Source organism: Netta rufina (genome assembly GCF_964035555.1).
Source record: "Netta rufina genome assembly, chromosome: 19".
In the NCBI taxonomy this organism is placed as follows: Eukaryota; Metazoa; Chordata; class Aves; order Anseriformes; family Anatidae; genus Netta; species Netta rufina.
The window spans coordinates 657,890-684,323 of record NC_140143.1 but is presented as its reverse complement, the minus strand read 5'-3'; the positions used below and the strand labels follow the sequence as shown (position 1 = coordinate 684,323).

The 26,434-nt window shown below is 58.5% G+C and overlaps 1 protein-coding gene across 1 annotated transcript in view; it reads right to left on the bottom strand.

Annotated features, from left to right (window-relative positions):
* Positions 1-25,774, bottom strand: part of ENPP7 (ectonucleotide pyrophosphatase/phosphodiesterase 7) — a gene marked incomplete at both ends in the record, with an annotated part of 30,321 nt that extends 4,547 nt beyond the window's left edge. Inside the window, 3 exons of the mRNA XM_084298310.1 lie at positions 24,073-24,381; positions 24,566-24,729; positions 25,689-25,774. Coding sequence (XP_084154436.1) covers positions 24,073-24,381; positions 24,566-24,729; positions 25,689-25,774 — 559 coding nt within the window. The remainder of the gene's footprint in view (positions 1-24,072; positions 24,382-24,565; positions 24,730-25,688) is intronic.
* Between the last annotated feature and the right edge of the window lie 660 nt (positions 25,775-26,434).

Genomic DNA, 26,434 nt, shown 5'->3' with positions numbered 1-26,434 from the left:
GGTTCACAAAGGGGCTTGGTTTCCCTGAGGCACCACAACGTGGTTCCGTGGAGCTGCACGGTGAGGAAGGGGGCTCTTTCCTGGGCCTGATCACACCGGCAGCCTCCAGATGTGCTCCAGAGGTTGAGCCCGTGGCCAGCCCTCTGGCAGCATCTTGTCCTCAGCCCCGTGGGGACCTCATCGCCTCCCTCGCTGCCGTGGGCGCTGAGCCCTGCTCTGCTTCATGGCCATGGGGCGGTGGCCCTCATCCGTTCACCATGCTGCTGAGCTTTGCTGTATTGATATCCCGTTTTATCAATGTCTGTAATTTTTATGACATCTCTAGGGTTTTATCATTGCTGGTGACTCATTTATCAGCAAAACCAAGTTTAAGGTTTTTCTAGACTTATGTAACAGAGGTTGACATGGGTCCCCAGGGTCTGAACTCTCAACCTTCATGCCTTTGCTCATCTCCCTCTCTGCTTGAGTTCCAGATTTATTCCTTATCTGCCTCGCTCCCGAATTGCAGAGCCATTCCCCTGCCTCACCACGCACAACGATCTCTTGGGGCCTCCTCAGCTCTGCCTGGGCTCGTTCCTTGGCATTTCGTGCGTGCCCGTGGCTCTTCCTTCCTGGCCTGCGACAGTCCCTTTGTAGTCCCGAGCACCCCGAGCACTCCCGCCTGGACCCCTCAGTACCCCACCATCCACTGCCGCCCCATCCTCCGTGCCTGTTTCCCATATGTGGCATGGGACAAGAGTGCAAGGGCATTGCAGGAGGCTTGGGCCTTCCCACCATGGCTGACATGAGTCAGGAGCAGCGTCGGGCCCTGTGTTTGCAGGCCGTGACCGTGAACCCAGGCTGTGATGGAGGCCGGGCCCTGGCTCCGCCGCTGCTGCTATCTGAGGGCAGGGGCAGGCCCGGGGCTGGAGGCAGCTCTGCGGGCCCCAGCCCTGCGTTTGCCGAAGGAACTCTTTTGTTATCAGCATTCGCTGCCTGTCCCCTGGGTCTAATTTGTCCTCTCAGTGAGGATGGAGGGGCCTGCCAGGCGCTGAGGGTTTAAAGGGTTCGCACGATAAAGATCTTATCGCCTGCCCAGCTCAGGAGAAGTCCTAAATATTCCGCTTGTTGTTCTGAGGTGGGTCAGTAAGTCCCCATGCCATTACTGCCTAACAGCACATGGGAAGGTCCTGATAAGTTATCGTGTTCATCTGCTCTACTGGGAAAGTAAAAGGATAGCGAGAAGTAAGCACTGCTCTAATCTCTGAGGAATACTTAATAATAGGAGTGTTTCAAGGCACATTTTGATATTCAGTATCTGTGGAGCATGAAGCACAGATAAAGAACATTACCTTTGGCCTCCCTACCTGGAGACACTGTTAAAAAGGCTGATGCAGTTGATCTTGCAGCAGCAGCACCCCAGCTCTCGCCCCACAAGTGGCCGCATCTGAGGCCGGTGGTCACTGCGGGGCCATCATCTCCCTGCTGGGCTTGTTGTGGATCAGAGACCCCTTGTTGACACCACTGGTCCTGCCAGGGCCCTGAAGGCAACCAAGGGTGCTGCCCTTGGACAGCACGGGTCGTTAGTCCCACACCTAATGGGGTTGGAGGCTCCTCTGGAGGCGCTGGGCGCAGGGATGCTCGGTGCCCGCAGGTTGGAGCCCTGCAGCAGAACCTCGCTGGCTGCAGCACTGGGGGGACACAGGGGACACAGGATGTCCCCGTGCCTGGCTGGGGGCTGCCTCTGTCCCCGTGCTGCCCACAGAAGCTGCACGATCCACCACCACGTGCCAGGGCTTTGCTTCTTCCTCCCTGTTCCTTGCGGCTGTAAATGCCTTGCAGGCTGAGATTATCCTTCCCCACGTTTTTGTGCTAATTAACTCAGAAAATACAGATTAAGGTGCTATAAAATAAAAATTATGAGCACAGACAAGTCACTGCCAGTGGAACAACCCAAGTTTGAAGCATGCTGGTTGGGGCCAAGCCTCTGTTTCCAGCTTGTACAAAACCAGATGTACCCAGCACCCTTGGGTGAAAATGCAGCTTCCCCACTCGGTCAGGGCATTGCTGCTTTGCAGCACCCAGGCAGTGCCGGGCTGATCAGGGTGAAAGTTGAGCATGTGCTGGGCACTTGGGTCGGGAAGGCAGGGGATGGATTTCTTTCCTTCCTTCTTTATTTTTTAATGGAAAATAAAATTGCAAAATTCTCAGAGATGCAGTACAAAAGCTGCCACTTGAATTTCCCTCAGGAATTTCACACTTTCTCCCGCAGAGCAGTCACTTGGCTCTGCAGGGCTCATGTCAGAGGGGATTTGTTACTGGCACAGCTGGAGCTGTTTGCTGCTAACGGGATTAAGGAGCTGGGCAGAGCCCCACAGGTGAGATTCGCCAGCTGCTGGGGGGGGGAGGGAGGGGGGATTCCGGGGCACTTTATAAATGCCCTCTGTGGCCCAAGAGCCCTTTTGGTGTTTCCTTGCCTGAGCCCAGAGGGAAGAACCCCCAGGAAGGGGAACAAGGATGCAGACCCAACCACGTGCCATTTTGGAAGAGGTATGGGGCAGGGGTTGGGGGGGGGGGGGGTTCTGCTGTCCTCTGCGGGATGGTGAGTTGGGACCCTGGGGCAGGGGGTGGGCTGGTGGGAAGCAGGGAGCTGATTCCTTCTGTTTGCCTGGCTGCCCAGTCCCAAAGAGCTCTGTCCTGTAGAGCAGTTGGCTTACCCCAGGGGTAAAGGCATTGTGTGTGCAGCCTGCTGGAAAGAGGGCAGGAAGGAAAGGGGAGAAGGTGGCTCTGAGAGTGAGAAACAAATTGAGCCAAGTGCTCCTGTGTGCACCTGCTCACCCTGCTTCCTTCGTTGGTTTGGTGCAGCTCAGACACACAGGGTAAACATCTGCAGTGCTCCTCGTGGCTCCTGGCACATAATTACATGTGTACCAATGGCCTAGATAAGCTCATTAGTGCCATAAAGTACCTAGTGCCAGGACCTCGTGTGATGCTGCCCCAGTGAGCAAGACCAGGAGGAGCTCTGCAGCTCAGTGGGCCAGGACTGAGAGCAAGGAGAGGCTTGTGGAGCTGCTGGGGGTCAGTAGGGGCTGTGCCTGGGGCAGCCAGGTGGAGGTGATGGCTTGGTGCCTTACCCCTGTGACACCACTCCCTTGGTGCTCACAGCATCACCTGGAGAGCCCTGGGGCCAGCAGAAGCAAGTGTGGGTGCTGTGATCTGCAGTGTCACCTCCAGCCTGGCTGCAGAGCTGGCCCCAGGGGGCTGAAAGAGCGTGGTGTGGGGTCTGCGGGCAGCCCTGCGAATCCCCCAAACTGTGCCTTCCCCAGGTGAGTGCAGCACCAGGCTGGTCAGGACTTGGCTTCAGCTGCTCGGGAGCCTTGCACACCCAGGTGCAGGGATTCGGCTCCCCCTGTGTGCCCGTACCACGATGACCCCTGGGCAGTGCCGTGCCCGCTGCGGGGCAGGGATGCGCTAAAGCCCCGCAGGATGCCCGGCAGCCCCCAGCGAGACCCCCCTGCCCTGCAGGACGGCCCCTGGCGGTGCCTCCCAGCCGAAGGGGGTCCCACGGAGGGCGCAGACCCCCCCGGGACCGGGGACCCCGGCGCGGCCGTGCCCGGCCTGGCCGCCAGGTGCTGCTGTTCGGCCGCCGGCGGGACCGGGCCGGGGGCTCCGCTCGGCCGCCGATGCTTGAGAGGGGGCACAGGACCCCCACCGGGACTGGGTTCCCCTCCGGGGGTCCGCCCGCTGCCCTTATCGGCTGGGCTGGGGACGTGCTGTCCCCTTCCTCCGGGAGGGACCGCGCTGCTGAGCGCCTTTGGTCTGCAGGGAAGGGGCAGAGCTGCTGGCATCTACCCCGAATCGGTGTTCGAGACCCCCCAAAAATGTGTGTGTCCCCCCCCCAGTCCTTGCCTGGGCCACAAGGCAGCTGGCCCTGTAGGGCTGGGAGGGGGCAGCGGCAGCAGCGTGCCCTGCACAGGGTGGGCACAGAGTGGTGGGGGCCAGGAGCAGCCCCCTGGGATCAGGGCTTTGATTTCAGCCCCAGCGGGAGGCAAGAGCCCACCCCTGGGAGGGACCTCAGGGGACAGCCGCTTGTCTGATGTTCTCTTCACGTGCATGCACAGAAATCTGCCTTCAGCACAACCCCCTGCTCTGATGCTCTGGAGACACCACCGGTTGTGCCTGGTCCCTGAGGGCTCACCTGCAGAGATCGGTGCTGCTGCTCTCCGTAGCTTGGGTCGGGTCAGGCCCTGGCCATTGGGATTTAGGGAGGTGGGAAGCAGGGTAATGGGTCAGGGTTGTGGGTGACAGCCTCAGGGGGTGTGCAAAGGGAGCGTGGAGCTGGAGTTAGGGATGGGGTCAGGACGCTGTGAGTAGCTGGGTGTTTGGTGGAGCACGAGGCAGGGTCTCAGTGCCAGGGCTGAGTCAGCTGCAGCGCTGTCAGCAGGACCTGGAGGGGGGCCCACACGCTGTCTGGGGCTGTCGGCTTTCCTGAGCTCTGAATTTGCTCAGGGGGTGAAAATGAAGACTCTCTCCTGAGGAAGCCCCGTGTGTGGTGGCTCAGCCAAGTGCTGGCACCACCCAGACGGGCTCCAAGCATGGGGGGCACTGGGGCATCTTTTTTCAAGGCTGGGCCTGGGTAAGCCCTGACTCTGCAGGAGCTCTCTGTGCTTGGGCCTGATGCAAAGCCTTGGAGGGTGACTTTTCCATCTAGTTTGTGTGTCTTCTGTGTGGCAGACTTTGGGGAGTGATGCAGCACAACGCTCAAGGTGAGGAGAGCCAAGGGACCAGCGCGGTGAGGAAACCTCTGCCCTCCCCGGGCAGGCAGCTCTGGCAGCGTGGGTGTGAGCAAGCAGCAGGGTGGGTGAGGCTCTGTGCACCTTCCCCAAACACCCATCGCCTCCTGCACTGCTCAGCTGCTCCCCTCCTTGGCTGGCCCTGCAGCCTTCGGTCCCCAGGTGGAAGGGTAAAGCTGTGCCTCTTGCTCTCCCCAGCTAGGTGATGTCCCTGGATGATGACAAGGGGCTGAAGCTCCTTCTCTTTCCCCTGCCAGCTGTGGTCCTGTTCCCTCTCCCATGGCTTCTGCTGTTGCTGCCAAACCCTAGTCTGCTCCAGGGTTTTTTTGGCTGCTTCTGGGGCTTCTCATCCAGCCGTGCTCTGGGCTCTTTCTGCTGGGTTTGGGCCCTGAGGAGTGGGGCAGGGTCAGCCCCGTCTCTCCTGGCTCTGCCCCAGCTCTGCCCCCACCTGGGACCCTTCCTCGGCTGCTCGGTTAAACCCCGTATCGATCACTGCATCAGAGCCCGGGGCTCTTTCTCAGCTTTCTTAGCTAATGGCTGTGTCTGCCTCCCATTGATCCTCAGCTGTAGAGCTCATTGATTAAGTACATTTCTTATTACGCTTAATGGTATTTTACTCCTTTATGTGCTTACCTCATGCCAGATGCTTGTCCTGTGCTTCTGCCTGCAAGTGGGAGAATTCCTCTGCTCGGAGGCCGTGTCCCTGGCTGTGCCAGCCCTGCTTCCCCTGCCTCTGCCTGCCCGGCCTTCCTTCTGCTTTCCCCATCTTCCTTTTCTTCCTGGGCTGGGACAATCCCCCTGCTCCTGTCCTCCAATTCCTTGCCCTGAGTCCCTGCTCCTGCGCCCTCCTCAGAGATTTGTTTTTCTCCCTGTGCCACCAGAAAGAGGACGAGCAACAAGGCAGCCACTGTGCCCAAAGCACCACGGGGGCTGTGCCTGCCCTGCCTCTGCACAGCTCTGAGTGCATCGTGCTAATGTCTGCGCTTATCTCCTGCAGGGGACCTTGCACTGAGCTCCTTTTTTTTGCTTGGTTCTGCCTTGTTCCTTGCTGCTTACCGCAGGCTGGCCCTCCCTTTCCGGAGCATCTTGGCCAGCAGGGCTGCAGCTCTTGCTAGGATCTTTCTCCTGGTTGCATCTTACAAACCCCACAGAGCCTCCTGAGAGCTGGGAAGGCTTTACTTTGTCTTGGCCTCCAGGAGTCTGGTGCCAGACACAGGAGGAGGTGGGTACACATGTCAGCAGGTGTCATCCAACAGGGCAAAAAACATCTCCCCATAAGGTCAGCCCTAATTCTTCTGCAGCAAAAGGCCATTGCCAGTCCAGCAGCCGGAGCAGCCCTGCCCTGCTGCCTGACCCAGCTGGGGGGATGCAGCAGCCAGGATGCTGGGTTTCCTTTTGCCTGCCCTCACACAAACACCTTCACACTCCACACGCACTGTGTGTTGCCTCGCTCTGTGCCTCACCTCCTTTCAACTCTCTTGCATGCATCATTCAAAAGCCATAACATTATTGGGCATAAAATATTTACTTAACTGAGCTTTTTGCAAATATTCCCCTCCATTATTTTTCCTCCTTTTGGGAGCAGACACCGCTTCTCCTGTGCTCTCAAATGGCTTCTCTTAAATAATACAACAAGAACATATGAACACCCACTAGCCTTTTTCTTTCTCTTGAAATACCCATAAATAAATGGTGTCACCAACCCATTTACGGCTGCCCCAGGACCGCGGCTCAGGCACACCCAGTAATAGCCCCTCCTGTGCGATCGCCTCCCTGCCAGGAGAGGGGCAGGCAGGGAAATGCCTGGGGAGGGAGCATAAATACATGAGGAGATCTGATGTGATGCAGGGTATTAATATTAAGAAACCCTCCTTTCAGAAGGGGCATCTGAAGTTTAGCGGAGGGAACGCAGGACTGAGCTCGGATGCTGCCTGACTGCTCAGAGCAAAATTCCCTGCGGCAGGGACGTGGCTCAGTGCTGGGGGGCTGCCCGAGGCATGGCGATGCTGGGGGGGCTGCTCCTGCTGCTGGCAGCAGAGCTGGCAGGCCTGGACAGCTTTTAGACAGCAGGCTAAAATATCCTGTGAGCCTGAGGCAGCCGGGGTGGGTGGTGGTGCTTGTAGAAGAGCTGGGTGCTGAGGATGCTCTCCCTGTGTATGAAGGCATCAGGCTGCCTGCTGCTGCTGCTGCTTGGGGAAGGGGGGCTGTGGGGGGACCCCAGGGGGTGCAGGGGGCCTGGCCGTGGGGTGCTGTGCTGGCTCAGGTGCCCCGTGGGGTGTCCCATGGGGTGTCCGTGTGCCAGCCCCAGGCGTGGGGCGCGCTGTGCCGCTGCTGTCCGTGGTGCTGAGGCCGGCGGCGCCCAGCCCCGGGCGTGCTCCTGCTGGGGAGGTGTGAAGGCAGCTCCTGGGGGGGGGAAAACTTCAAATAGTATGGAAAAGCCTCCGCAGCCCCTATTCACCATGTTCACCTGTATGTGAGTTGTGAGCAGAGCCTCTGGGGGATCGCTGCCTGCAAAGAAACAGGGAGGGAAATAAGAAACAGGGAGGGAGGGGAAATGTGCTGGGGGGAGGCCGTGGGGATCCATGTGAAATTGTCCCCCCAGGAGAGCTGGCCTAGGGACCCATGAATTTAACCTCGTCTGCCTGTATCAGCCTCATCTGCTGGGAGTTAGCAGCGATAGCTGGGGTAGTTTAATGCTGGTTGGGCTGGGCTGTGTGCAGTTCTTGTTGCCCAAGCACAGAAAGGAGATAGCTGAACTAGAAAAGGATGACAAGGCTGATCAAAGGCACAGAACAGCTTCTGTATGAGAAGAGACTAATAAATTGGGACTCTCTTGGTTAGAGAGACAATTGAGGTGATATATGATACAGTTCTGTAAACTCAGGAGTGGTATAAAGGTGAGTACAGGAAATGAATATTCACTATTTCTCATAAATATGTGTGGGATCAAATGAAACAGACAACAGACTTAAAACAGAAGAGAAAGCTGTTTTCTTTCTTCATGCAGGACTTAATTACGTTGTGGAGCTCGGCACTACAGGGTGGTTCAGGGACCGCCAGCCCCTGGTTCAGAAAGCAATTAGAGAAGTTCATGGGAGATGGATGCATTAGCAGCTCCTCCACACGGCGATGCAGACGCAGTGCCCGGCTCGAGGAGCACTCTGCAGTAGCTGGGTGCCGGGGCTGTTTTCATCTGGGTGGTGGTGTCTTGGCAGAGCCCTGCTCCACACCTGTGGCTGGGGTTCCCTTGGCTCCCCCTTCCTCTCCTGGGGTGGAAAGCAGGCCAAGGACTGGGAAACATGGGCTGGGTGAGCCCGTGGGGTATGCAGAGCCTGAAGCAGAGCGGTGCCTGGCAGGGACCTGGCTGTGGGTAGCTCAGGGCATGCTGCTGCTGCTTTATCTGGTGCTCCCCCGTCTGCAGCAACCTGCTGTAACCATCTCCATCCCTAACTGGAGCTTAGCTGGCCACGGCAGCAGCTCGTCTCGGCTTGGGACATGCCTTTGTGTCATCGAGGAGCATTTAAGTGTTTTCCTGTTACAGCGAGGCGAACAGACCTTTCCCTGTAATGCTGGCAAATCCCTGCTCCTGAGGAGCAGTTAATTGATTTCCCTTTTCATTGCGCCTCTTCTCCCTGTGGCTGTGCTGACACCCGGGCTGCCCGGAGATCTCTGCCTGAGCTCCGAGTCAGTGGCTGCGACAGGCAGATCCTGAAATTATTGATAAACACTCATTGGGGCTGGAGCCTGGTAAATTGCCAGCAACCCCAGCGGATTTCTCTCTTGCCAGCATCATTTTTCTTGATGACAGCATGTTCAGAAGTTTGTCAGGGAGGGGGCAGGGCCTCCTGGTAACTTTTTTTTTTTTTTTTTTTTTTAAGCATCAGTTGTTTTTAAAGATCCCTGCCTAAGAGAAGAGGGGACGGTGATCAGTGCCTGTGGCTCTGTCCTCCTGCCTGTTCCCAAAGAGCACCGGGCTGGGCTTGCAATCACAGGCTGGCCCCTGGCCATGCCTCTCAGGGCTGTTTGTTGGATCCTGGCTGCTGCTTCGCTGCCCTGACCTCTTCTTGGGGGCACCCCCTGCACACCAGCAGGGTTGCACCACGCCAGCCGTGCTCCAGGCAGGGAAGAACCAGCGGGGACTCGTGGCTGGGGCAGGGCGACCCCGCTTCAGGGATGGGAAGGAGATGGGGTGATGTGAAGGGCTGGCTGGGCTGGGGAGCCTGCCCTCCCCACGGCTGCAAAAATCAACTCCAGCATCTCTCGTGGCAAGTTCCTAGCAGGCCAGTGTGCAATTTTGCAAGCCTGTCGCTGTGTGCCCGGCTTACGCAGCGCATACAAATGCGGCTGCATGTGGCAGGAGCTGTGTTGTCTCTAGCTGTTGCTCTCTCTAGAGCTTGGAGCATTTTTCTCTCTGCTAGGTCTGCTAATTAGTGGGAGGTTGTGGATCAGGAACAGAGGGAAATGTCCTTCTGTGGTTCTGGCACTAGAAATAATTGAGCCATTTTTCACCTATGGCCAATCTAATTCTGTCCACATCTTGATTTTTCTCTTAATAGCTTGGGGATACTGTTGGCAGCAACAGGATTCACAGCCATGTCCAAGCTTTTCAGTAATCGCTTGGATTTTGCTCTCTTGCTAACTGGTTGCTGGTTTCTTCTTACTTCTTGCCTGGGCTCCTCCGGGGAAGGGAAAGGAGCTCATTTCCACCGAGCTGTGCTGGCCCTGGCACCGAGAGCCCTCGGTCCCTTCCCAGGGCAGCAGCACAGGACCCTGCACCCAGCAGCGAGCAGCCACGCGTCCTGGCAGAGTTTGCTCATCTCTGGTTCGGGTCCCTCTGCTCCCTGGTCCTGCTGGCCCCTCTGCTGCCCCTCTTGGTGCTGCGGGTGCTCACAGCACCTCTCGCAGTGGGAAGAGGCAGCGATGCAGCTCCTTGGGCTGCCAAGGGGGGAGACAGCCACAGCCTGGGCGCCCCAGCATCACCATCCCTCTGCCTTCCCGGGCTGTGCACCCCAGCTTTGCCATCCCTCTGCCTTCCTGGCCGGGCTCCCCAGGAGGGGCTTTGGGACAGGCAGGGCTGGCAGCATCCATCCTGCCCCGCCGACCCACGCCGGGGCTCTGCAGCAGCAGCTCGCCTCGCTCTGCGCCTAATGAGCGCATTCCTGCACACCCAGGCTCTCCCAAACCGAGCAAATACCCTATTACAGTTGTCATGGAAATTAGAAAGTGTGTCTGTTTGAGTTTCCTCAGCGCAGGGCTCCGTGTTCCCAGCGGTTTGTACATCAGAAAGCCTCTCGCAGCGCTAATGCGGGAGCAGCTCTCATTAGGTGGCTGGGACTCTCGGTGGGCAGCCGCCACTTTCCCCAGACAAGCCAGTGCTGAGGGCTGAGTGCCACAATTTAACGTGTCAGGCTTCTTTAAGCCTGGGAAAGTGAAGATGTTCACGGCAAACTGAAAGGTGCGATTTATCAATGCTGCTCCCCAGAGGCTCGGGGCCTGTCAGGCACCAAAAAATCACATACATCACTGGGGGGGGGGGGAGCTGCTGCCTTCTTCTTTTTTTTTTTTTTTTTTTTTTTTTTTTTTTTTTTGCCATTTCATTTCATGGAAGTGCCAGAGCTCTGAGGCCAGGGGCAGCAGCCCTCTGCACGTGGATCTCGGGGCCGGTGAGCCGCCGAGATGGATGGATGCAGCTCGTGGCTCCCTGCGCTGCCTGGAAATCTCTCCTCTTCGCACATGTTTTTGGAGGCTGGGAGGCTGAGGGGGGGGTGTGAGGATGTCTCCAGCCTTTGACACGAGTGACATTGTCCCCGGCTTCACCCCCTGTCCTCCACAGATTTCCCTCTGTGCGTGTGTGTGCATGCAGATTTCATTGCTTTTTTCTTTATAACATTTTATTTTTCCATTGTTTATGGGCCATGGGATTGGAAGCGAAGCATTTGCTTAATTGCTGTCAGGCAAGGAAATGGGTTATAAAGTTGCCAAGGGAAGAAATAAATGACTCTAGGGTGAGCGGAAGGGAGTGGGGCTGATAGCAAGGGGAAGGGGAGAAAGGCTGGGGATAAGAAGGGCTGAAAGGGAAAGGAGGAGAAAGAACAGGAAGGGATCGGGGGGGGGGTGGCAAAGGGAGCTGCCTCGGGGGGATGTGGGGAGGCCTCTCCCTGCCCCTGAGCTGGAACCGCACCTCCTGCGCTGGGCACCTTCCTGGCAAGGGGTGGTGAAACGTGTCCAGAGGGGAAAGTGTGCTGGGAACAGCCTGGGCTGAGGCGCCTCCTCCCTGCATTGCTCCTCTGCCTTCAGCCATCCCATTTCACCCAGTTGGCTTCTCCAGGCATGCCCTGGGTGCCTGGGGCAGCCCCGCTGCTCATGTCCCCCAGGGCAGGGGGTCCCCGAGTGCTCCCCACCCTACTTCTGGGGCCATTTGTGTCCCTGGGGCTCTGGGAGAGAGGCAGCGAGGGGGGACACCCATGGGTGGTGTCTGTGCTGGGGCAGGGGGAGCGGGGTCGGGCTCTGCCCGGTGCATTTTGTGGAGGGAAATTGGGGTGAGCTGAACCCCCTTGTCCTGGCTGCTGCTGCTCCGGTCTGTTAGCCCGGCAGTGGGCTTTTTATCTGCATGGCTTTCTTGTTTCCTTCATCATTTCCCCGGGTCTCACCCTCCACCATGTCATCCCCATTGCACGGCTCCTCCCTCTCCCCGTTCGCCACATTACTGCAGCAAGGACTCACTTTCCCATCTTTTAGTCTCAGCGCCATACATAAAAGCGCTCTGATGGCCATGGCGTGATAGCAAAGACAGAACTTAATTTCACAGCATTTTCATGTAATACTCCATAAAACCGAACAAATTTGCTGGAGTCCAAATCCATCTCATTATGCAGAGTCATTGAAAGAGGCTTTTAGATTCTGGGACTCGGCGCTCAACTAGGGGATGTTACAGAAGAAGAGAAAAATAATTAATTAGGTGCTGCTCTGTATCTTTGATCCTGCATGGCAAGGCACATTAAATAAAATGCCTGGCTCATGAATAAATGCTGCACGGAGTCCTGTTTTTTTTTTTTTCGACCTCACTCAGAAAATTTTAACGCTGAGATGGAGGAGGGGAAATTCCTGTCCCGAGCCCTCTGTGCCTTCCTTGGGAGCAGAGCAGAGATGAGAGAAGAAGCTGGAGCCGTGCAGGGCATCTCCTGGGGTGAGAGCAGCCCTGGTGCAGTGCAGCAGCAGGGTGCTGGGGATAGGGACGGGGTGCCGGGGCACCCAGTTCCTCCAGAGCCCTGCTGAGGTCCCTGCTCCTCCCAGGGGTCCTGCAGTGCACAGCCAGGGCCAGATCCAGCCCTGCTGGGAGAGGCTTGGAGGTGAGGAGCTGAGGCTGTGGTGGTCTGGGTGCGGTGCTGCGTGCCCGGACCCTGCAGCAACCCCTGGTCCTCCCCCCAGCCCAGGCATTTAGCTCTGTTCTCTGTACGCAGCTGCTGTTGGTCTCGACCTGTGTAAGAGAGCTTGAAATTAATGCGTGGCTTGTATTTTTTTTGAGTGATGTGGTTGGTGAGATGCAAGGACTGAGGGTCCGGCCTGGGTGTGTGGGTTTGGGTGGGCGCTGTGCGAGGTGAGGGCAGCCTGGTGGGATGGGGGTTGCCCCAGTGCCCCTGAATGGTTTGGAAATGAGCCTGCGTGGGCTTGGCGTGCTTCCTCGCACAGCAAGGACGTGCTCTCCATCACACCCACCACTTGGCCAGGGGAGCTGATTTGAGCAGCCAGCACTAACCCAGGCTGGGGAGCGGGAGGTGCCCGGAAGCCTCGAAGCCTGGCGTCGTTCTTGGACATCTCCCGGTGTCCTGGTACGGGAACGAATCCTGGTCAGGGCTCCTGCACCTGACTGATTGGGGCTGCTGCTGCCCGGCTGTGGCGCGGGTGCTCCGTCCCCTGGGGTGAGCCGCAGTGCGAGGCAGGTGGATTAAAAATGTACCAGCAAAGCAATCCTGCAGGGGAGAGAGCTCGCTTCACCTCGTGGTGTTAATTAATCTCCAAGCCAATGAGGACGCTCTCATCTGGTCTTTACTTAATCCATAACCCAGAAATCCTCAAATTATGTCATTTGTTCAATACAGATGAAATTAATTACTCTGGGAAATAGGCAACAAGTTGCATTTCTGATGCCCCTTATCGCATAATCAAATCTACAAAGTGCTTTCTGTGCAGCCGCAGTGGCAGCAGTGGGATTGCCTGCAGCAGTCATGAAATACTGAGCAGCATCCTCTATAAATCTGGCACGGTGCTGACTCTTACAGGAAACCTATGGCTGAGCGAGGGCTGCGAAGGCTCTGCAGAAGTGCTTGCGGTGGAGCAGCACACGGCGCCGGGGGAGCAGGGCAGGGATGCTCCTGCTCCTGCCTCTGCTCTGCGTGTGGAGCAGCTCTGCAAAGTGCACAGTGCCCCAGCACCCACTGCTAGCCCCCCTTGTGTTTATTGCCTCCTTCTGGGCTCCTAAATGTGCCCCGTTTAAGGAGGGCTGGGGTGTGGGAGGCTGCTGGGCGCGTGCTGGCCCCACGGGTTCTCACCTCTGTCGTGGGCTCTGTGGTGCCCCCAATCCCTGCCTGTCCTGGGTGCTTCTCACCCCTGCTGGGAAAATCCTTGGAGGTGCTCACTGGAGCCTGCAGCAGGAGAGCCTGCATGCTACGGCACAGCACAGAGCTCGCAGAGAGCCCTAAAGACGATTCCCAAAGGCTGAGGAGCAGAATTTGCAGCCCAGGTATGCTCCCTCCTTCAGACGCTCAGCTGCAGAGCGCTGTTTGTGCATCTGAACTGCAGATTGGCTTCAGTGCAAGCAGCAAATCCCCGCAAACGGGAATTAGCAGGAAGGAGCCTGCAGCGGGACGAGGCCTCGGGGCTGCCTGTCCCTGCTCTCCCTGCCCGGAGCCCAAAGGCATCGCTGCTACCTGGCGGGGTGCTGGCAAGGCCTCCAGCAAGGGGCTGGGGCAGGTACCAGCGCGCCCACGACTAACACGTTAAGAGCTGCTGTAACAAAAAAAATCTATAGCAGTTGTTTGCTAAAATGGCAGTAATGAATTGAAAAATATTACGGGCTGATACAGGCAGCTTTTGCAGAGGCATGTTAGGGCCTTTAACCCAGCTCTCGAGCCTGCCTGGGTCACCAGACACTGTAAAATCTATTCAGAGAAAATAGAAATGTAATTTCTCTCTGCCCTATCAATTTAAATAAATTAACTATTAGATTAGCTGCACTTAAAACAAAACAAGAAATCAATCCCACCAGCCTTGGCTGCTATTAAACTCTGCTTTGCACCGCTAAACCTGTAATTGCCGCCGGGCCCCAGGAAAGGGGGGCAGGCTGGCTGCGAGGCGCCCCGGGCTGCCCGAGGTGTCTGGGGGCAGGCAGCTGGGGCTCAGCGAGCTCCTGGGGGGCTGCTTGGTGCTGCTGCACCCGCTGCTGCTCTGGGCTTCTCCCAGCGGGTGCCGGGACGGGGCAGGTGGCGGTGCTGGTGCTGGGAGGGCTGCTGCATGCACTGGGTTTCTGAAGCAGCACTTCAGACATGGCTGGTCCTTTTTTATTTTTTTTTTTTTTTACCTTCTTTCTGCTGAAGCTGCCTTCTTGTGCAGACCTGCTTGAGCTCCTCAGATAAATTAGCATCTAGGGGATTTTTTTTTTTTTTTTTCCCCCTCTCCGTTTTGTGCAGTTGCGTAAGAGGGAAGCGGAGAGGAGCCCAAGCAGCAGATTGCTTTGTGGAGGAGCACGGAGCAGCCGTAGCCAGGGCTGCCGCCTCTCCCCGCTGCTGGCACAGCTCAGACATTTCGGCTGGATGAAGCGCACGCGTTGTGGGCTCCGCGGCGTTCCTGGGAGCGTCTCGGTGAGCGTGTGGAGGGCGGGGGAGCCCGGGGGGGCGTGCAGGCACCGCATGCTCTTCCTCATGGGCCTGCTCCTCTGCGGGCTCCAGCGGGGAGCTCCCAGCCGTCCCCGTTCGTGGGATGGATGGGGTGGTTGGGGGGAGCTGCCCGGTCTGATCCCTCCTGGATCTTGGGGAGCTGCGTGTTGGGAGCGCAGGTGCCAGCCCCCGGCTGCTCCCTGCCCTGCTCCTCTCCCAGGGGCTGAAGCCGCCTTGCAAAGAGAGCTGGGGGCAGGCGGGGGGCTGCCAGCACCCCCCTCTGCAGCAGCCAGGGGAGCTCCGGGGGCTCCCCTGCTGATGCTGTTCTGGGGAGAGGAGGAGGAGGAGGAGGAGGGTGGCACCCACTGGGCTGCCTCTCCCGCTGCCCTAACCCCATCGATCTGTGCCGATCCCGGGCTGATGAGATGTGTGAGCCGATCGATATACCTGCAGCGCTGCGAGCGCACGCGGGCGGGCAGGGTTTAACCCCTTGTGCCCTCCCCACCGTGGGTCCCCCCAGTGCCTCTTGGGGTGCTCGCAGGGCACTCGGGTCTGGCTGCTCAGGCTGAGGTCTGTGCACCACCGCCGCCTGCTAGCGGGCACGGGGGGCTCAGATCACAGCCCTACCACTGACCGTGTGTCCCGCCTTGTCCCCTGCTGTGCCTGTCCCTGCTGGGTGCACCACCAGCCTGCCTGGCCCCAGCCTTCGAGCTGCCTGCTTCCTTGGGGAGGCTTTAGCCTTGTTTTGCCTCCTCGGAAAACTCCAGAGAGGGGCATGGGAAGAGTGGGGAGAGGAAGGGGAGGGAGGGGGGAAAGGGGCGATGACTCCAAAGGCTCAAATATGCAGAAGGGTCAAGAAAACTGTGGTTGGAGGAGGGAGGGCACAAGGCTGCTGGTGCAGTCGCCCTGTGGCTGTGCACACCTCGGGAGCTGCTGGTGAGCAGGGGCCGTGGGGATCCTCGAGCAGCCACGCGCTGCTGCCAGCACGTTCACAGCCTTCACCAGAAGTGGTTCTTCCAAGGGATAGGTAACGTAGGTAAATGGGAGCACCTCACAAAAGGGAACGGCAAAATGAGAAACATCCCTGTAGCAGCAACGCCCTGGTGCGTGCTGGAGCCGGGGAGCTGCAGGGGCGAGTGGAGCGGGGTCGGAGCCGTGCTGCCAAGGGGCCCCTTGGCACGTGGGGAAGCTGCTTTTTGGGACCTGACTCTGTCTCCTTGTAAGTACAAAGCTGTTCAGGGTTGAGCACCCTGAGGGTCTTCAGGGTGAAACAAACTCAGTGTCCCCACCGGTGGCACCGCCGTGCCCCTGTTCTGCCGCTAGGCACTGTCCTGTGGTGCTGTGGCCTGAGGGGGTGTTTGCAGGCAGTGTGTGGACCCGGCTGCCTGCGTCCTCCGGACACTGCAGGAGGAAATGCACAGAAATTCCCCAGCTGACTTGGGTATGGCGACAGAGACTAATTCCGCTGATGGTGGGGAAAGGCTCTTTAGCTGCATTAACGAGCAGAAATCTGATGGATAAAGGGGAAGAAAATCAGTCTTCTCTGCATCACTCACTGGAGACTTTATCAGACTTGCCACAATTAGGAAAATTCACATTGAAGGCATCATTTATAAAGGACTAGAATAAGAGAAAACATTTGGCCCAGAGGGAAGCAGCGAAGGAATCTAAGTTGCCTCTCATCTTTCATCATTTGCCTTCTCCCTCTCCTATCTTGGCAGATCCAGTATTTTGCTTTGTCTCCTTCAGGTGACTAATCATTAGACTAATTAGTAGTTAATCAATGTTTAATTAAAACATAGCTGTTAATTACTGGAGGTGCTACTGTAGGTTGGATGTGAAATGTTATGAAGATGTTTTTAAGGGCAGTTTGGATGAAAGTGGCCTCTCTCCCTCATCTCTGCTTGGCCGGGTGCTCTCCCCTGGGAGCCTTCTGGCCCAGCTGAGCCACGGGGACGTTTGGTGCTCCCTGGACGGATGCTGCCCCACTCTGTGCTTCCCAGTGAGCATCCAGCCAACAGCAAAGTGCAGTGGTGCCGCTGCTGTTCCTTCATCTCCCTGCTCAGCCTTGGTCTGCTCACCTAAATCGTGCTTCAGGCCGGGGCCAGGCAGCGGGGTCTGGCTCCAGAGATGGAGGCTTCGTCTGCACCTTCCTCTGCGTGCAGGAGCCTGGAAGGTTTCTGTGCACAACCCACTGAAAAAAAAACACTGAGCCTGTTCCGTATTCCCCCCCCGATGGGTGCCTGGTCACCCAGGCATGCTGCTGCCTGCAGGTCCCAGCTCACGCCACCCCCATGGGGAGCCCTCGCCTGCTCCGTAATTCTGCTGCTCCCTCCCCGCTCAGCCCCGTGCCCTTTGGGGCTGCAGGGACTGGGGTCACTGTGCCTTGTCCGAGGTCTCCAAAGCCTTTATGGATACACACAGCGGGTGCCTAGGAGAGGCTGGGGCTGGGGAGCACCCCCAGGCAGAAATCCCCTCTGCCTCCCCCCGGGGCTGCCCGGCCTCCCTCCTGCAGCCTGGGCACTGACCCGGTGGCGAACAGGCGCTCTGCAAGTGCTGTACATATGCTAATCGCACCATTTACATTCTCTCTGCTCTTTACATCCCTTATTCCACTTTACTTGTCATTTTATGGCTCATTTTAATTTCTTGAGAGCAGGCCCGTAGGATAATCAGGCCTGGTGCTGCAGAGGGTCCCGAGGCAGACAGCGTGTCTCCAGCCAGACGCAGAGGCGGGCAGCGCAGCCAAGGTGCCTGCCTCTGCCTCGGGTGGGTGCCGCGCTCCTCACCTGGGGAAGGTGCAGGGGCTTCGCTGCTGCAGTGGTGATTTTGGGGCCCCTGGGGAGCCAGCTGCCTGCCTCCGTGCTTCCCCTGCTCCTCCTCTGGCTGTGGTTTCTGTGGGAAGGGGCAGCCTTCGCAGGGGTCACTAATCCCTGTGGGTTTCTGTTGCATCCAGGGTGTTTGCTGCGAGGCCACGGGGAGGCTCCGGAGCTCTCCCCATGGAGGCACTGGGGAATCTCAGCCCTTGTCCTGAGCATCCCACCCAGGGCTCTGTTCTTGTGTCACCTCTGAGCTGGCGTGGGGGCTGCAGGAAGGTGATGGTGCCGTGTTGGTTTGCTTGCTTTGTGCCAATGGATATGTTATTTTTTGGGAAAAAAAAATAAAAATCATTTTTTCCCCTGCTAGTTAGAGAAAGATGCTGACAACAGACCAGGATTTTAGTGATTTAGATGGTGACAATGCAAGGAAAGGGAGCTATGTTTAGAAATAATTGCTTTGTCTTTTGCAGAGGTATTAGTGCTTCCATGCTGGCAGTTACAGGAATTAGCTGAAGGTATTGGTGACATAAATACAGAAGCGAAATTATTGCTACTTATAATCACTTTCATGTGTGTGAGAGGGTGGTGGAAAGGATGGAGGGAGGAGAAGGAAGCCCCCAGAAGGGCCGGCACTGCTCGGCGCTCCCAGTGAAGTCGGCGCTTCCCTGCGGCTGGCTCTGGTGCTGCGGGGAGCTGCGTGGGCAGCGGCTCAGCGGGCTGGGAGCTGGGGCAGACGGGGCTCCCCCACCCAAACAGGGCCCTGGGGGGCTGCAGGAGCCCCCGGCTGCTGGCTCGGAGTGAGAGCCCCCCCCCCACCGCCCACCTCTGTGGGGCTGCCTGTCCCGGGGACCAGCGCCAGCCCTTGGGGAGCGATCTGGGAAGCGATCACTGCGCTTTTTTTATATTTTTTTTTCTTAACAGTAGCGAGCGGAGCCTGACATTTTGCTTCTAAAAAATCATTAAACAGCCAAGGAAGGAGCCAGGGTGTAGTGAAGAGAACAAAACGGTTCCAGATGAGCAGCTGCGAGCGGCGCGGTGCAGCTGCAGCGGGGAAACTCGCGGCGTGGGGGTTTTGTGGCCGTGGTGTCCCTGGGGGCTTTCTGGCCGTGGTGTCCCTGGTCACCACCCGCGTGGCAGGGAAGGGCTTGCTTGGGTCCTGGTGGGCACGCACATGGCACCGAGGTGGTGGGGATGGGATGGGGATGGTCCCTGCAGCCGGGTGAAGCTGGAGAGCTGCAGGCATGAAGTGCATGGAATGGGAACGGTCGGATCCTGCTGCAGTGCGGAGGTGCACGGCCAGGGAGAGCGTTCGCTCCCTGTCCTCCTGATCCCAGAACCTGGAGCACCCTGCCCGGGCTGCAACTTGGGCTGAGCAGCAAAATGGGGGGGGTTAAGCTGCTGCAACGTTTTGGCTGTCAGAATGGGGCTGGGTGATGGTGTTTAAGGTCAGTGCTGATGGCCCCGTGTGGGTGTGGGTGCTCACCTGAGACAAGGCAGCCCCGTACCCCATGGGTGCCCAGCGTGGCAGCAGTCAGGAGCATGGAGGGTGCCCTGGCAGCACAGAGGGTGCTCTTGCAGCAGCAGCCCATGGGTGCTGCTCCCCAGCCCAGGTTCTCATGGCCAGCCAGCTCTGCTGTACTGCCCCTGGCTTGCGGCAGGGCTGGGTGTGCAGTGTGAACTCGGGTGTGGGAAGGAACCGATCTCTGATGGAACAAGGCCCTTCATGCTTTCCGATATTAAATTCCATGCAGAATATTAAATAATTTCCTCTTCAATGATCCCAGTAAATTTAATTAGCTCTTGTTCCCCCGATAGAGTTGTCTCTCCGTTCCTGAAGCACTGCATTTGGAATGAAGGGGGACTCGACTCATGGTTTAAATGCTGTCTTCCTGCAGCGCATGCAGCAATCACCACAAGGTGAGGGCAGCCCCTCGATCACTGCTGCGTTTCTCTTCCCACCGCCATCTCCCAGCCTCGGCCATTCACCACTGGAGACGAGCTGCATCCAAACCGCGGGAGTTTTGTCCCAACCCTCACTTGGGAAAGCACGCAGGCAGAGAAACCAAGTGCAGGAGTGCTTGCTTTGAGGCAGCAAAACACTGGTGCCGAGGAGCAGACCCAGCTCAGGAGGTGCAGGCTGTGCATGGAGCTGCTGCTGCAGGTGTGGGGGCACAGAGCGGGCTCTGCATGGCACCGCCACCTCGGTGGTGCTGCACTGGGGGCACCTCCAGAGCAGGGTCCCCAGCACCGGCCCCAGGATGGGCTCGGCAGCTGCCTTCCTTCTCTGCCTTCTGTGCACTGAGGCTGCTGCTTGAGGAAGTTTGTAAATGGTGCTCAGAAAGCAGCCCGAGCTCTGCTCGGCTGGGCGTAGGGAATCGGTGGGGTTTGGGTGACTTATCCCGGGCTGCTTCACGTGAGCTGCATCACGTCAAAGCCACATCCCGAGGTGGGAGCGGTGGCAGCCACAGGAGTGTCTGAGTTCCAGTAACGTCTGCTGCTGCTTCTGGTTCCGGTGCTTTGTTTGGTCGGTTTTTGATTTATTTTGTTTTGTAACTTTCAGAACCTCAGAACAAGGAGGGGAAAAAAAAAATCCCTTCCTGATGGAAGAGGCTAATAGAGGGTTATAAATGTGTCCCTGGCATGGTTCATTAGCTGCGATGACATATTGAGAGCTATGAACGGTATGATACCAGCAAATCAATTTAGAATTTAATCTGAAAAAGAACGTGGGGAGGTTGGATCATGCAACATGTTACCAAACATTTCTTATCAGAATAAATAGAGCAGCTTTTCTTTCACAACACTCCTCCTGCCTGGTTGCTGTGCAAAACGCAAAATAAATAAGTAAACACGTACCTGATTTACCAATGATTAATTTGCATAATTAGTGCTGTGTCAAATCACTACACCAAGGTGCAAAGCACACTTCGCTTTAGATGTTTGCGTGGATGCCTTTCCAAGATCGGCTTACCCCGTGCTTACCAACCTCGCGAGGAGGGAGCGCTGCTGGGGACGGGGTCTCAGCAGCGGATGGGCACTGAGCAGCGGGGGGCACGCGGCCGAGTTCGTGCCAGCCTTCACGTGCTCTGTCCTGCTGTTGCAGCAAATGCCCTTTGCTGAAAACGTGTGGCCCTGGCGGGTGTCCGCCAGCCCGCCCTGGAGCCAGGGATGATCTCAGATCTGTGCCTGCCCCAGGGGGTCCAAGGCCTGCAGGCTCCCTGGCAAACTTCAGGCTCCTCGGAGAAGGCAGCGTTGTGAGGCTGGATCCCGGCCCTTTTCCCATCGAGTGCATGCGCAGCACAGCGGCACTCTAGGGATGCGTTGGGAACAGGGGAAGTGGCAGCAAAACATCCCGCAGGTGCAGCACTGCATCAAAAGCGTAAAGACATTGAGTGTTTTAAAACATGTCACCCCGTGGGCAGCTCCAGTGATGTGCTCCCCTCCTTCTGCCTGTCTAATGGATATCAGATTGTTCCAGTGATCTGAGCATCGGTTTAGTAATTGACTGATGCAATGCAATGTTCACTGATTTAATAAGTTTGTTAGTATAATAGAGGTTCAGGATTTTGCTGTTAATGCGCAGTGACAATTACATTTTAGATTTGCTCATTATGTTGCATAACTTAGCTATGAAATCTATCATAAATTGTATTTAAAAAAGCATTATTTCAGAGCACATTATCATGGCTCTCGACTCTCCGGTGCTGGAGAATGCTTTGTAGGCTGAGCTCGTCCATGACCAGGCACGCATTCACTTTCTGGTCGGGTGTTACACGTTCTGCTTTGGGTTTTTTGGGTCAGGGCTTCTGACACATGCCAAAAAAAAATCTGAGTGCTGCCTTGTCATTGCCCCGTCCATGCTGTGGCTGTGCGGGCAACCAGTGTTCTTCCCCACACCTCTGGGGAGGCTCCTGAAGCGCGGTGCCTCCGGGCCTTTGATCTGAGGCAGGGCTCGGTGCGCTCACCCCTGCGCAGGGCTGGGCTCAGCTGTGCCACCTCGGAGCCAAACGAGCACGGAGCATCACCTGCGCAGGCAGTGCCTCCTTGGGTGTTTGGCACCAGGTGAGCAAAGGGCTGGGAGAGCGAGCAAAGCTTTAGAGGGGGGGGTGAGCCTGGTCTGGGCACCTGCAGGTCGAGGGTCCCCAGGAGCCTCTGAGGGTGACCCGGGGGGGCTGCTGCAGCCTTCTGCTCTGCTCTGCTCTGCTCTGCTCTCCTCGGGCTGAGCACCATCTGTTGCATCGCAGAGATGATTTCTGCAGATCTGGAACTGGCTGCTTGGCACTCTCCTTGTTTGGGTTCTGCAGAGGGAAAACCAGGGATGAGACGTTCAGTGCTGGGGACGAGGAGGGTCCCCTCGTGCCGTGGTTCTGCTGTGGCCCCTGCTCATAGCATCTGCATGCAAGAAAACCCCCAGGCAGAGCCGCAACAGGTCTCTTCCCCAGCCACAGCTATGAAAAGGAAAACCTCATCGTTACAGCTAAAAAAGCAGCAGCGATTTAACAACTCTGCCTTCCTCCAAACTGAGGCTCTAAGTGGCAAATAGGCTGTGAAAAAAAGCTAAGAAAAACAAATATTTTTTTCCAGATTAATACTCGTTCCTTCTGGTTCACATAACAACCTTGCCAAAAGGCAGGGTTTTGTTGACTCGTGTTTTCCTAACTGCTTCTCTTCCCTCAACTGCCGCTCTCGCGCATTCTCCGTTCCCGTCCCCTCGCCGCTCCTCCTCCTCCTCCTCCTCTCCCTGGCCAGGCCTCGGCGCTGCTCCTGGCCCCGCAGCGAGGCTCCTCAGTGGGCTGCGCTCCCCCTGCCCGCTTTTCCCTGCCGGGGAGCGGGTGCGAGCCCCGGCTGCGTGCTGCTCCCTGGCCCCTTGCTGCTGGCAGCGTGGGGTTGCCTAGCAATCCCGCAGCATCGCCCCGCTGCACGCGTGCCTCCCGAGCGGCACCAGCTTCCAGGAACAGATGTCGGCAGGGACCCAGCTCGGGGGCTCGAATGCGGAGAAATTTTGCAGAGCTTCTCTCTCCCGCGTTCCCGCTTCCCCCTTCTCCAAATCTGCTGCCTAAAGCATCTTCGGCCTCAATGAACCGTGAGAAAATAGCACAGCGGGGCATAGCAAGGAGCCATCCTGGCTGAGCGCTCCCATTGTTTGGCAGGGCGTGAGAACAAGGCTGCTGCCTCCCTGACAGGGCGGCGAGGCTGGGCTCTGGGCTGCTGCTGCATCCCCGAGGGCTAAAAATATACACGTTCATCATACAGAATGGATGTTTGGATGGATGAGGTGCGCTCGGTGCATTTCATCGTCCGCACTCACATTGCTGCTCTGCGTAACCCCGAGGGTTCTCTCCAGAGGGTTCCTCAGAGCGCTTGGAGGCAGGAGCAAACGGGTCAGGAGGGGAAGGGGGAGTGGGGCCTGTTCCCGGAGTGCCACACGTGGACTCTGCAGGACAGGAATAACGCCTTGGGACAGCCCCTGCGCTGAGTTCAGGGGAAGTCACTGACTCCAGCAGGCTGCGGGTGTTCCAGATGTTTCCCAGGCAATGTAACTGGGGAAGCTTTGCCACAACCTTCACTGCTGGAAACCACAAACGGATCACTCGAGCCAGAAAAAGCTCTGAGGTGCTTACGGTGACTCTGGCAGGGCCGTGAGGACCTGATTGCTGCATCTGTGTTGTGTAACCTCTCCCAGGTTCAGGAGAGGGGACACGACCGTCCGGCCACACCTGATTAAATGGAGCTGTGCTGCTCAAACAGATGGTGCTCATTACTATTTTAGCGAGCTTGCACAGCCGCTGGTGAGCCAGAGGAGAAAGGGCAGAACAACAGGGCCTCTAGCAGCCAGTGGCTCGCAAAACATTGCACTGCGGGTCTGCACCAGTGCTCAGCCGGCTGCCTGAGAGAGGAGGCAAACAGCAGGAGGATGGGAGGGCTGGGGGAGCCAGAGGTCTGCTCCTGCAGAAAGCTCGGGGGAGGACGATCACCTCCAGCTGCTGAGGGAACGCCAAGATCAGCGCCCAGAGGTCCTTGCCTTCGAGTTGAAGAGAAGGAAGGGTAAGGGGCTGAGGCACGCAGTGAGGTTTTATTAACCCTGGCTGTGTTGTGAGCCTGCACCCCGTGGGCTCCGTGCACCAACTTGGTTTTCACAATGTTTGCAGCGAGGAACCAAAACCTCGCTCCTTGCTGCCGCCCTGCAGCGGGCCTGGGTGCCCATCCCCGGGGCGTTGGGTGCAGGGGTAGCAATGGGTGCTGCACTGAGCCGGGGGGGCTCCCTCCTCGCTGTGCTGCCGGGGGGGGTCACCCCTCGCTGTGCTGTCACAGCCGGTGCCACCGAACGCGCCGGGAGAAGCCCCCGGGGGCAGCCCCTCGCCCACCCGCAGGCAGCAGCGACCTCCCCTCGGGGGGGGGGGGGCAGGACCGGTCCGCACCCCCCCCCCTCCTAATCCCGAGCCGGGAGCGCGCCTCGTGCCGCGGGAACGCGCCCGGGGCGCACCGGAGGTGCGGGAGGAGCAGGAGGTGGGCGCGCGGCTCCGCGGGGGCAGCTCGGGGCCGGGGAGGAGGAAGAGGAGGAGGAGGAGGCGGGGGCCGGGGGGGAGCCGGGGGGCGGCGCGGCCGCACGTGCCCCCGCCCGCGGCTCTCGGTGGCGGTGGCGGCGGCCGGGGGCGGGCGCGTTGGTTGCCGTTGGTTCCCGTTGGTTCCAGCCGTTCCCGTTGGTTCCAGCGCCGCTTCTCTCGCTCGGCGGCTCCGGGGGCGGCGGCGCGGGCGCAGCCGCGTGCGAGGCGAGCCCAGGCGGGGCCAGCCCAGGCGGTGCCGCGCCGCCCCCCCCAGCCGCCGCCGGGCTGCCCCGGTCGCCGCTGCTCGGGAGATGCCGCTCGGCGGGCGGGGACCCGCGGCTGCCCTGCGCCTCCGCCGCCGCGGCGGGGACCTCTGAGAGTGAGTCACCGGGGGGGGGGGAACGGAGAAGGGGGGGGGGCGGCTCGCCCCGGTGCTGCGCCGGGGGCGGCGGGGAAGCTCCGTCGGGGCATCCCCGGGGCCGTCGGGGCCGGGGTTTGGGGGAGCCCCGCGGGGCTGGGGGTAGCGGGGGGGGGGGTGCAGAGCGGCATCGCCGTGCCCGGGGCCGCCGGGGGGGGGGAGGTTTTCCCTCGGGGGTGCGGCGCCTTCCCGAAGCTGCCGGTGCTCGGGGCCGGGCGCTGCTCGGCGATGCGTTCCCGGCGGCGGCTGCCGAAGTTGGCGGCTGCAGCCTGCCTGGTGCCCGCGGAGGAAGCCTCGGCACAACTTCTCGTTAAGTTCGCGTTACGGGTGCTTAGCGGATGGCTTAATTAGCTGCTGTTGTTAGCAGGGGTGTTGCGCTAATTAAAATGACGCCCTCCAGGTGAAGGGAAAACGTAAGGAAAAGTTGGGCGAGGTGGAGCCTGGATCGGTGGGGTGAGGAGGAGGAGGAGGAGGAGGAAGAGAGGCTCCCGCTGGGGCCAGCAGCCTCCACGAGCGGGCGAAGCTGCAGGGCAGAGCTCGGCCCCGCCGGGAAGGGGCAGAGCGAGGCGAGGAGCGCAGCTTGGGCAGCTCTCCCCGGGTTTTTCCCCTCCCGAAGCGGGTGCCGTCTCCAGGAATTTGGCTGCGAGGCTGTGCTGGCGTGCCCAGGGCTTCCTGCACGGGGAGGGAGGGAGGGAGGGAGCCGAGGCCTTCCAGAGTCACCTGCTTTATTTGTGTTGCGTGTGTAAATGCACAGCGCCGTTGTTCAGCCGCCCATATGCTGTCGATCCTCCATCGGTGTGCATGCCAGGATGCTGCACGGCGTGCGGCACCGCGTCCAAGTGTTCCAACGCAGATGTTTGAAGTAAACAAGCATGGCATGGGGGCCTGGAGCTGCCGAGGTGCTGGGCAGGCCTGCGGGGGGCACGGACAGACCGTGCCCCTCTCCCCACAGCACCCAGAGCCAGCGCAGCTCCTGCCTAGGGGGCTGGAGAGGCTTCGCTAGCATCGGTGTGCGCAGGCGGGGTTGGCGAGGGGGGAGAGCAGGGATGCGGGGATTTCTCAGCTTCTCACTCCAGTAAGCATGACATTAACAGCACCGACTGTTTTTGGTTGCTTTTTGTGAGGGTTTGGAACTTGCTCGCTGCCTCCACGGAAACCTGGCTGTGAGCAGGGGTGTTCCCTGCTGCGTGCTTTTCTGTCCCGGTGCCAGCCTGCCCCTGGGTCCCTCGTGGGGCTCGGGGCATGGCCGGGGGTGGCCGCACCATGCTGTGTGCTTCGGGGGGCTGCAGCCTTGCTCCTGCTCCTTCTGCCTGGCATTCTCCAGCATGTCCGGAGGCTTGTGGTTCATCTTGCAGCCTTTGAAAGGTGTATTCTGCTGCTGCTGTTTTATTTGTATTACAACAGTACCCGAAGGCTGCAGTCAGGCTGGAGGCCTTGTTCTGTTGGGTGCTGTGCAAATGCAGATTAAGACAGTCCGTTCCCCAAAGAGCTTCCTGGCTTCAGGCTAAAATGGTTGAGGCGTGATAAAGCCGCACAAAGCGAGAAACGAAGGCTATTTTTTCTGTATAATAGATGGAGAAAGTGCTTGGAGTTTATAATTTTTGTCGAGGGATGATTGCAGCGGGTTGGGGCTGGCAGGGCTGCCCAAATCTGGCCAGTCGTTGGGAACTTGTTCTTGGCTCTGGGGAGCCGTGAAGAGGCTCTGTTTGTTATTCCAGAGAAAATACACGAGAGGTTTTTTTTTTCCTCCTTTGAAGTGATCTGGAGGATTGTTCAGCACCACAGAAAGCCTTGGCACAAGGGCACATAAATGCTTTGCTGCAGCGGTCGGTACACTCCTGCCAGGGTTACAGCTATCGCTTCTGGGGCATGGCTATAGGATTCTCTCACATGGATCAGAGGGTCACAAATTCTGTGTAGGGAGCTGAGCTGGTACTTCTGGGGCACCAGATAAGGGGGCCCAGGCATGCAAGCCTGCTGGCTGGTGCTGCGGCTGTGATCTGAACTG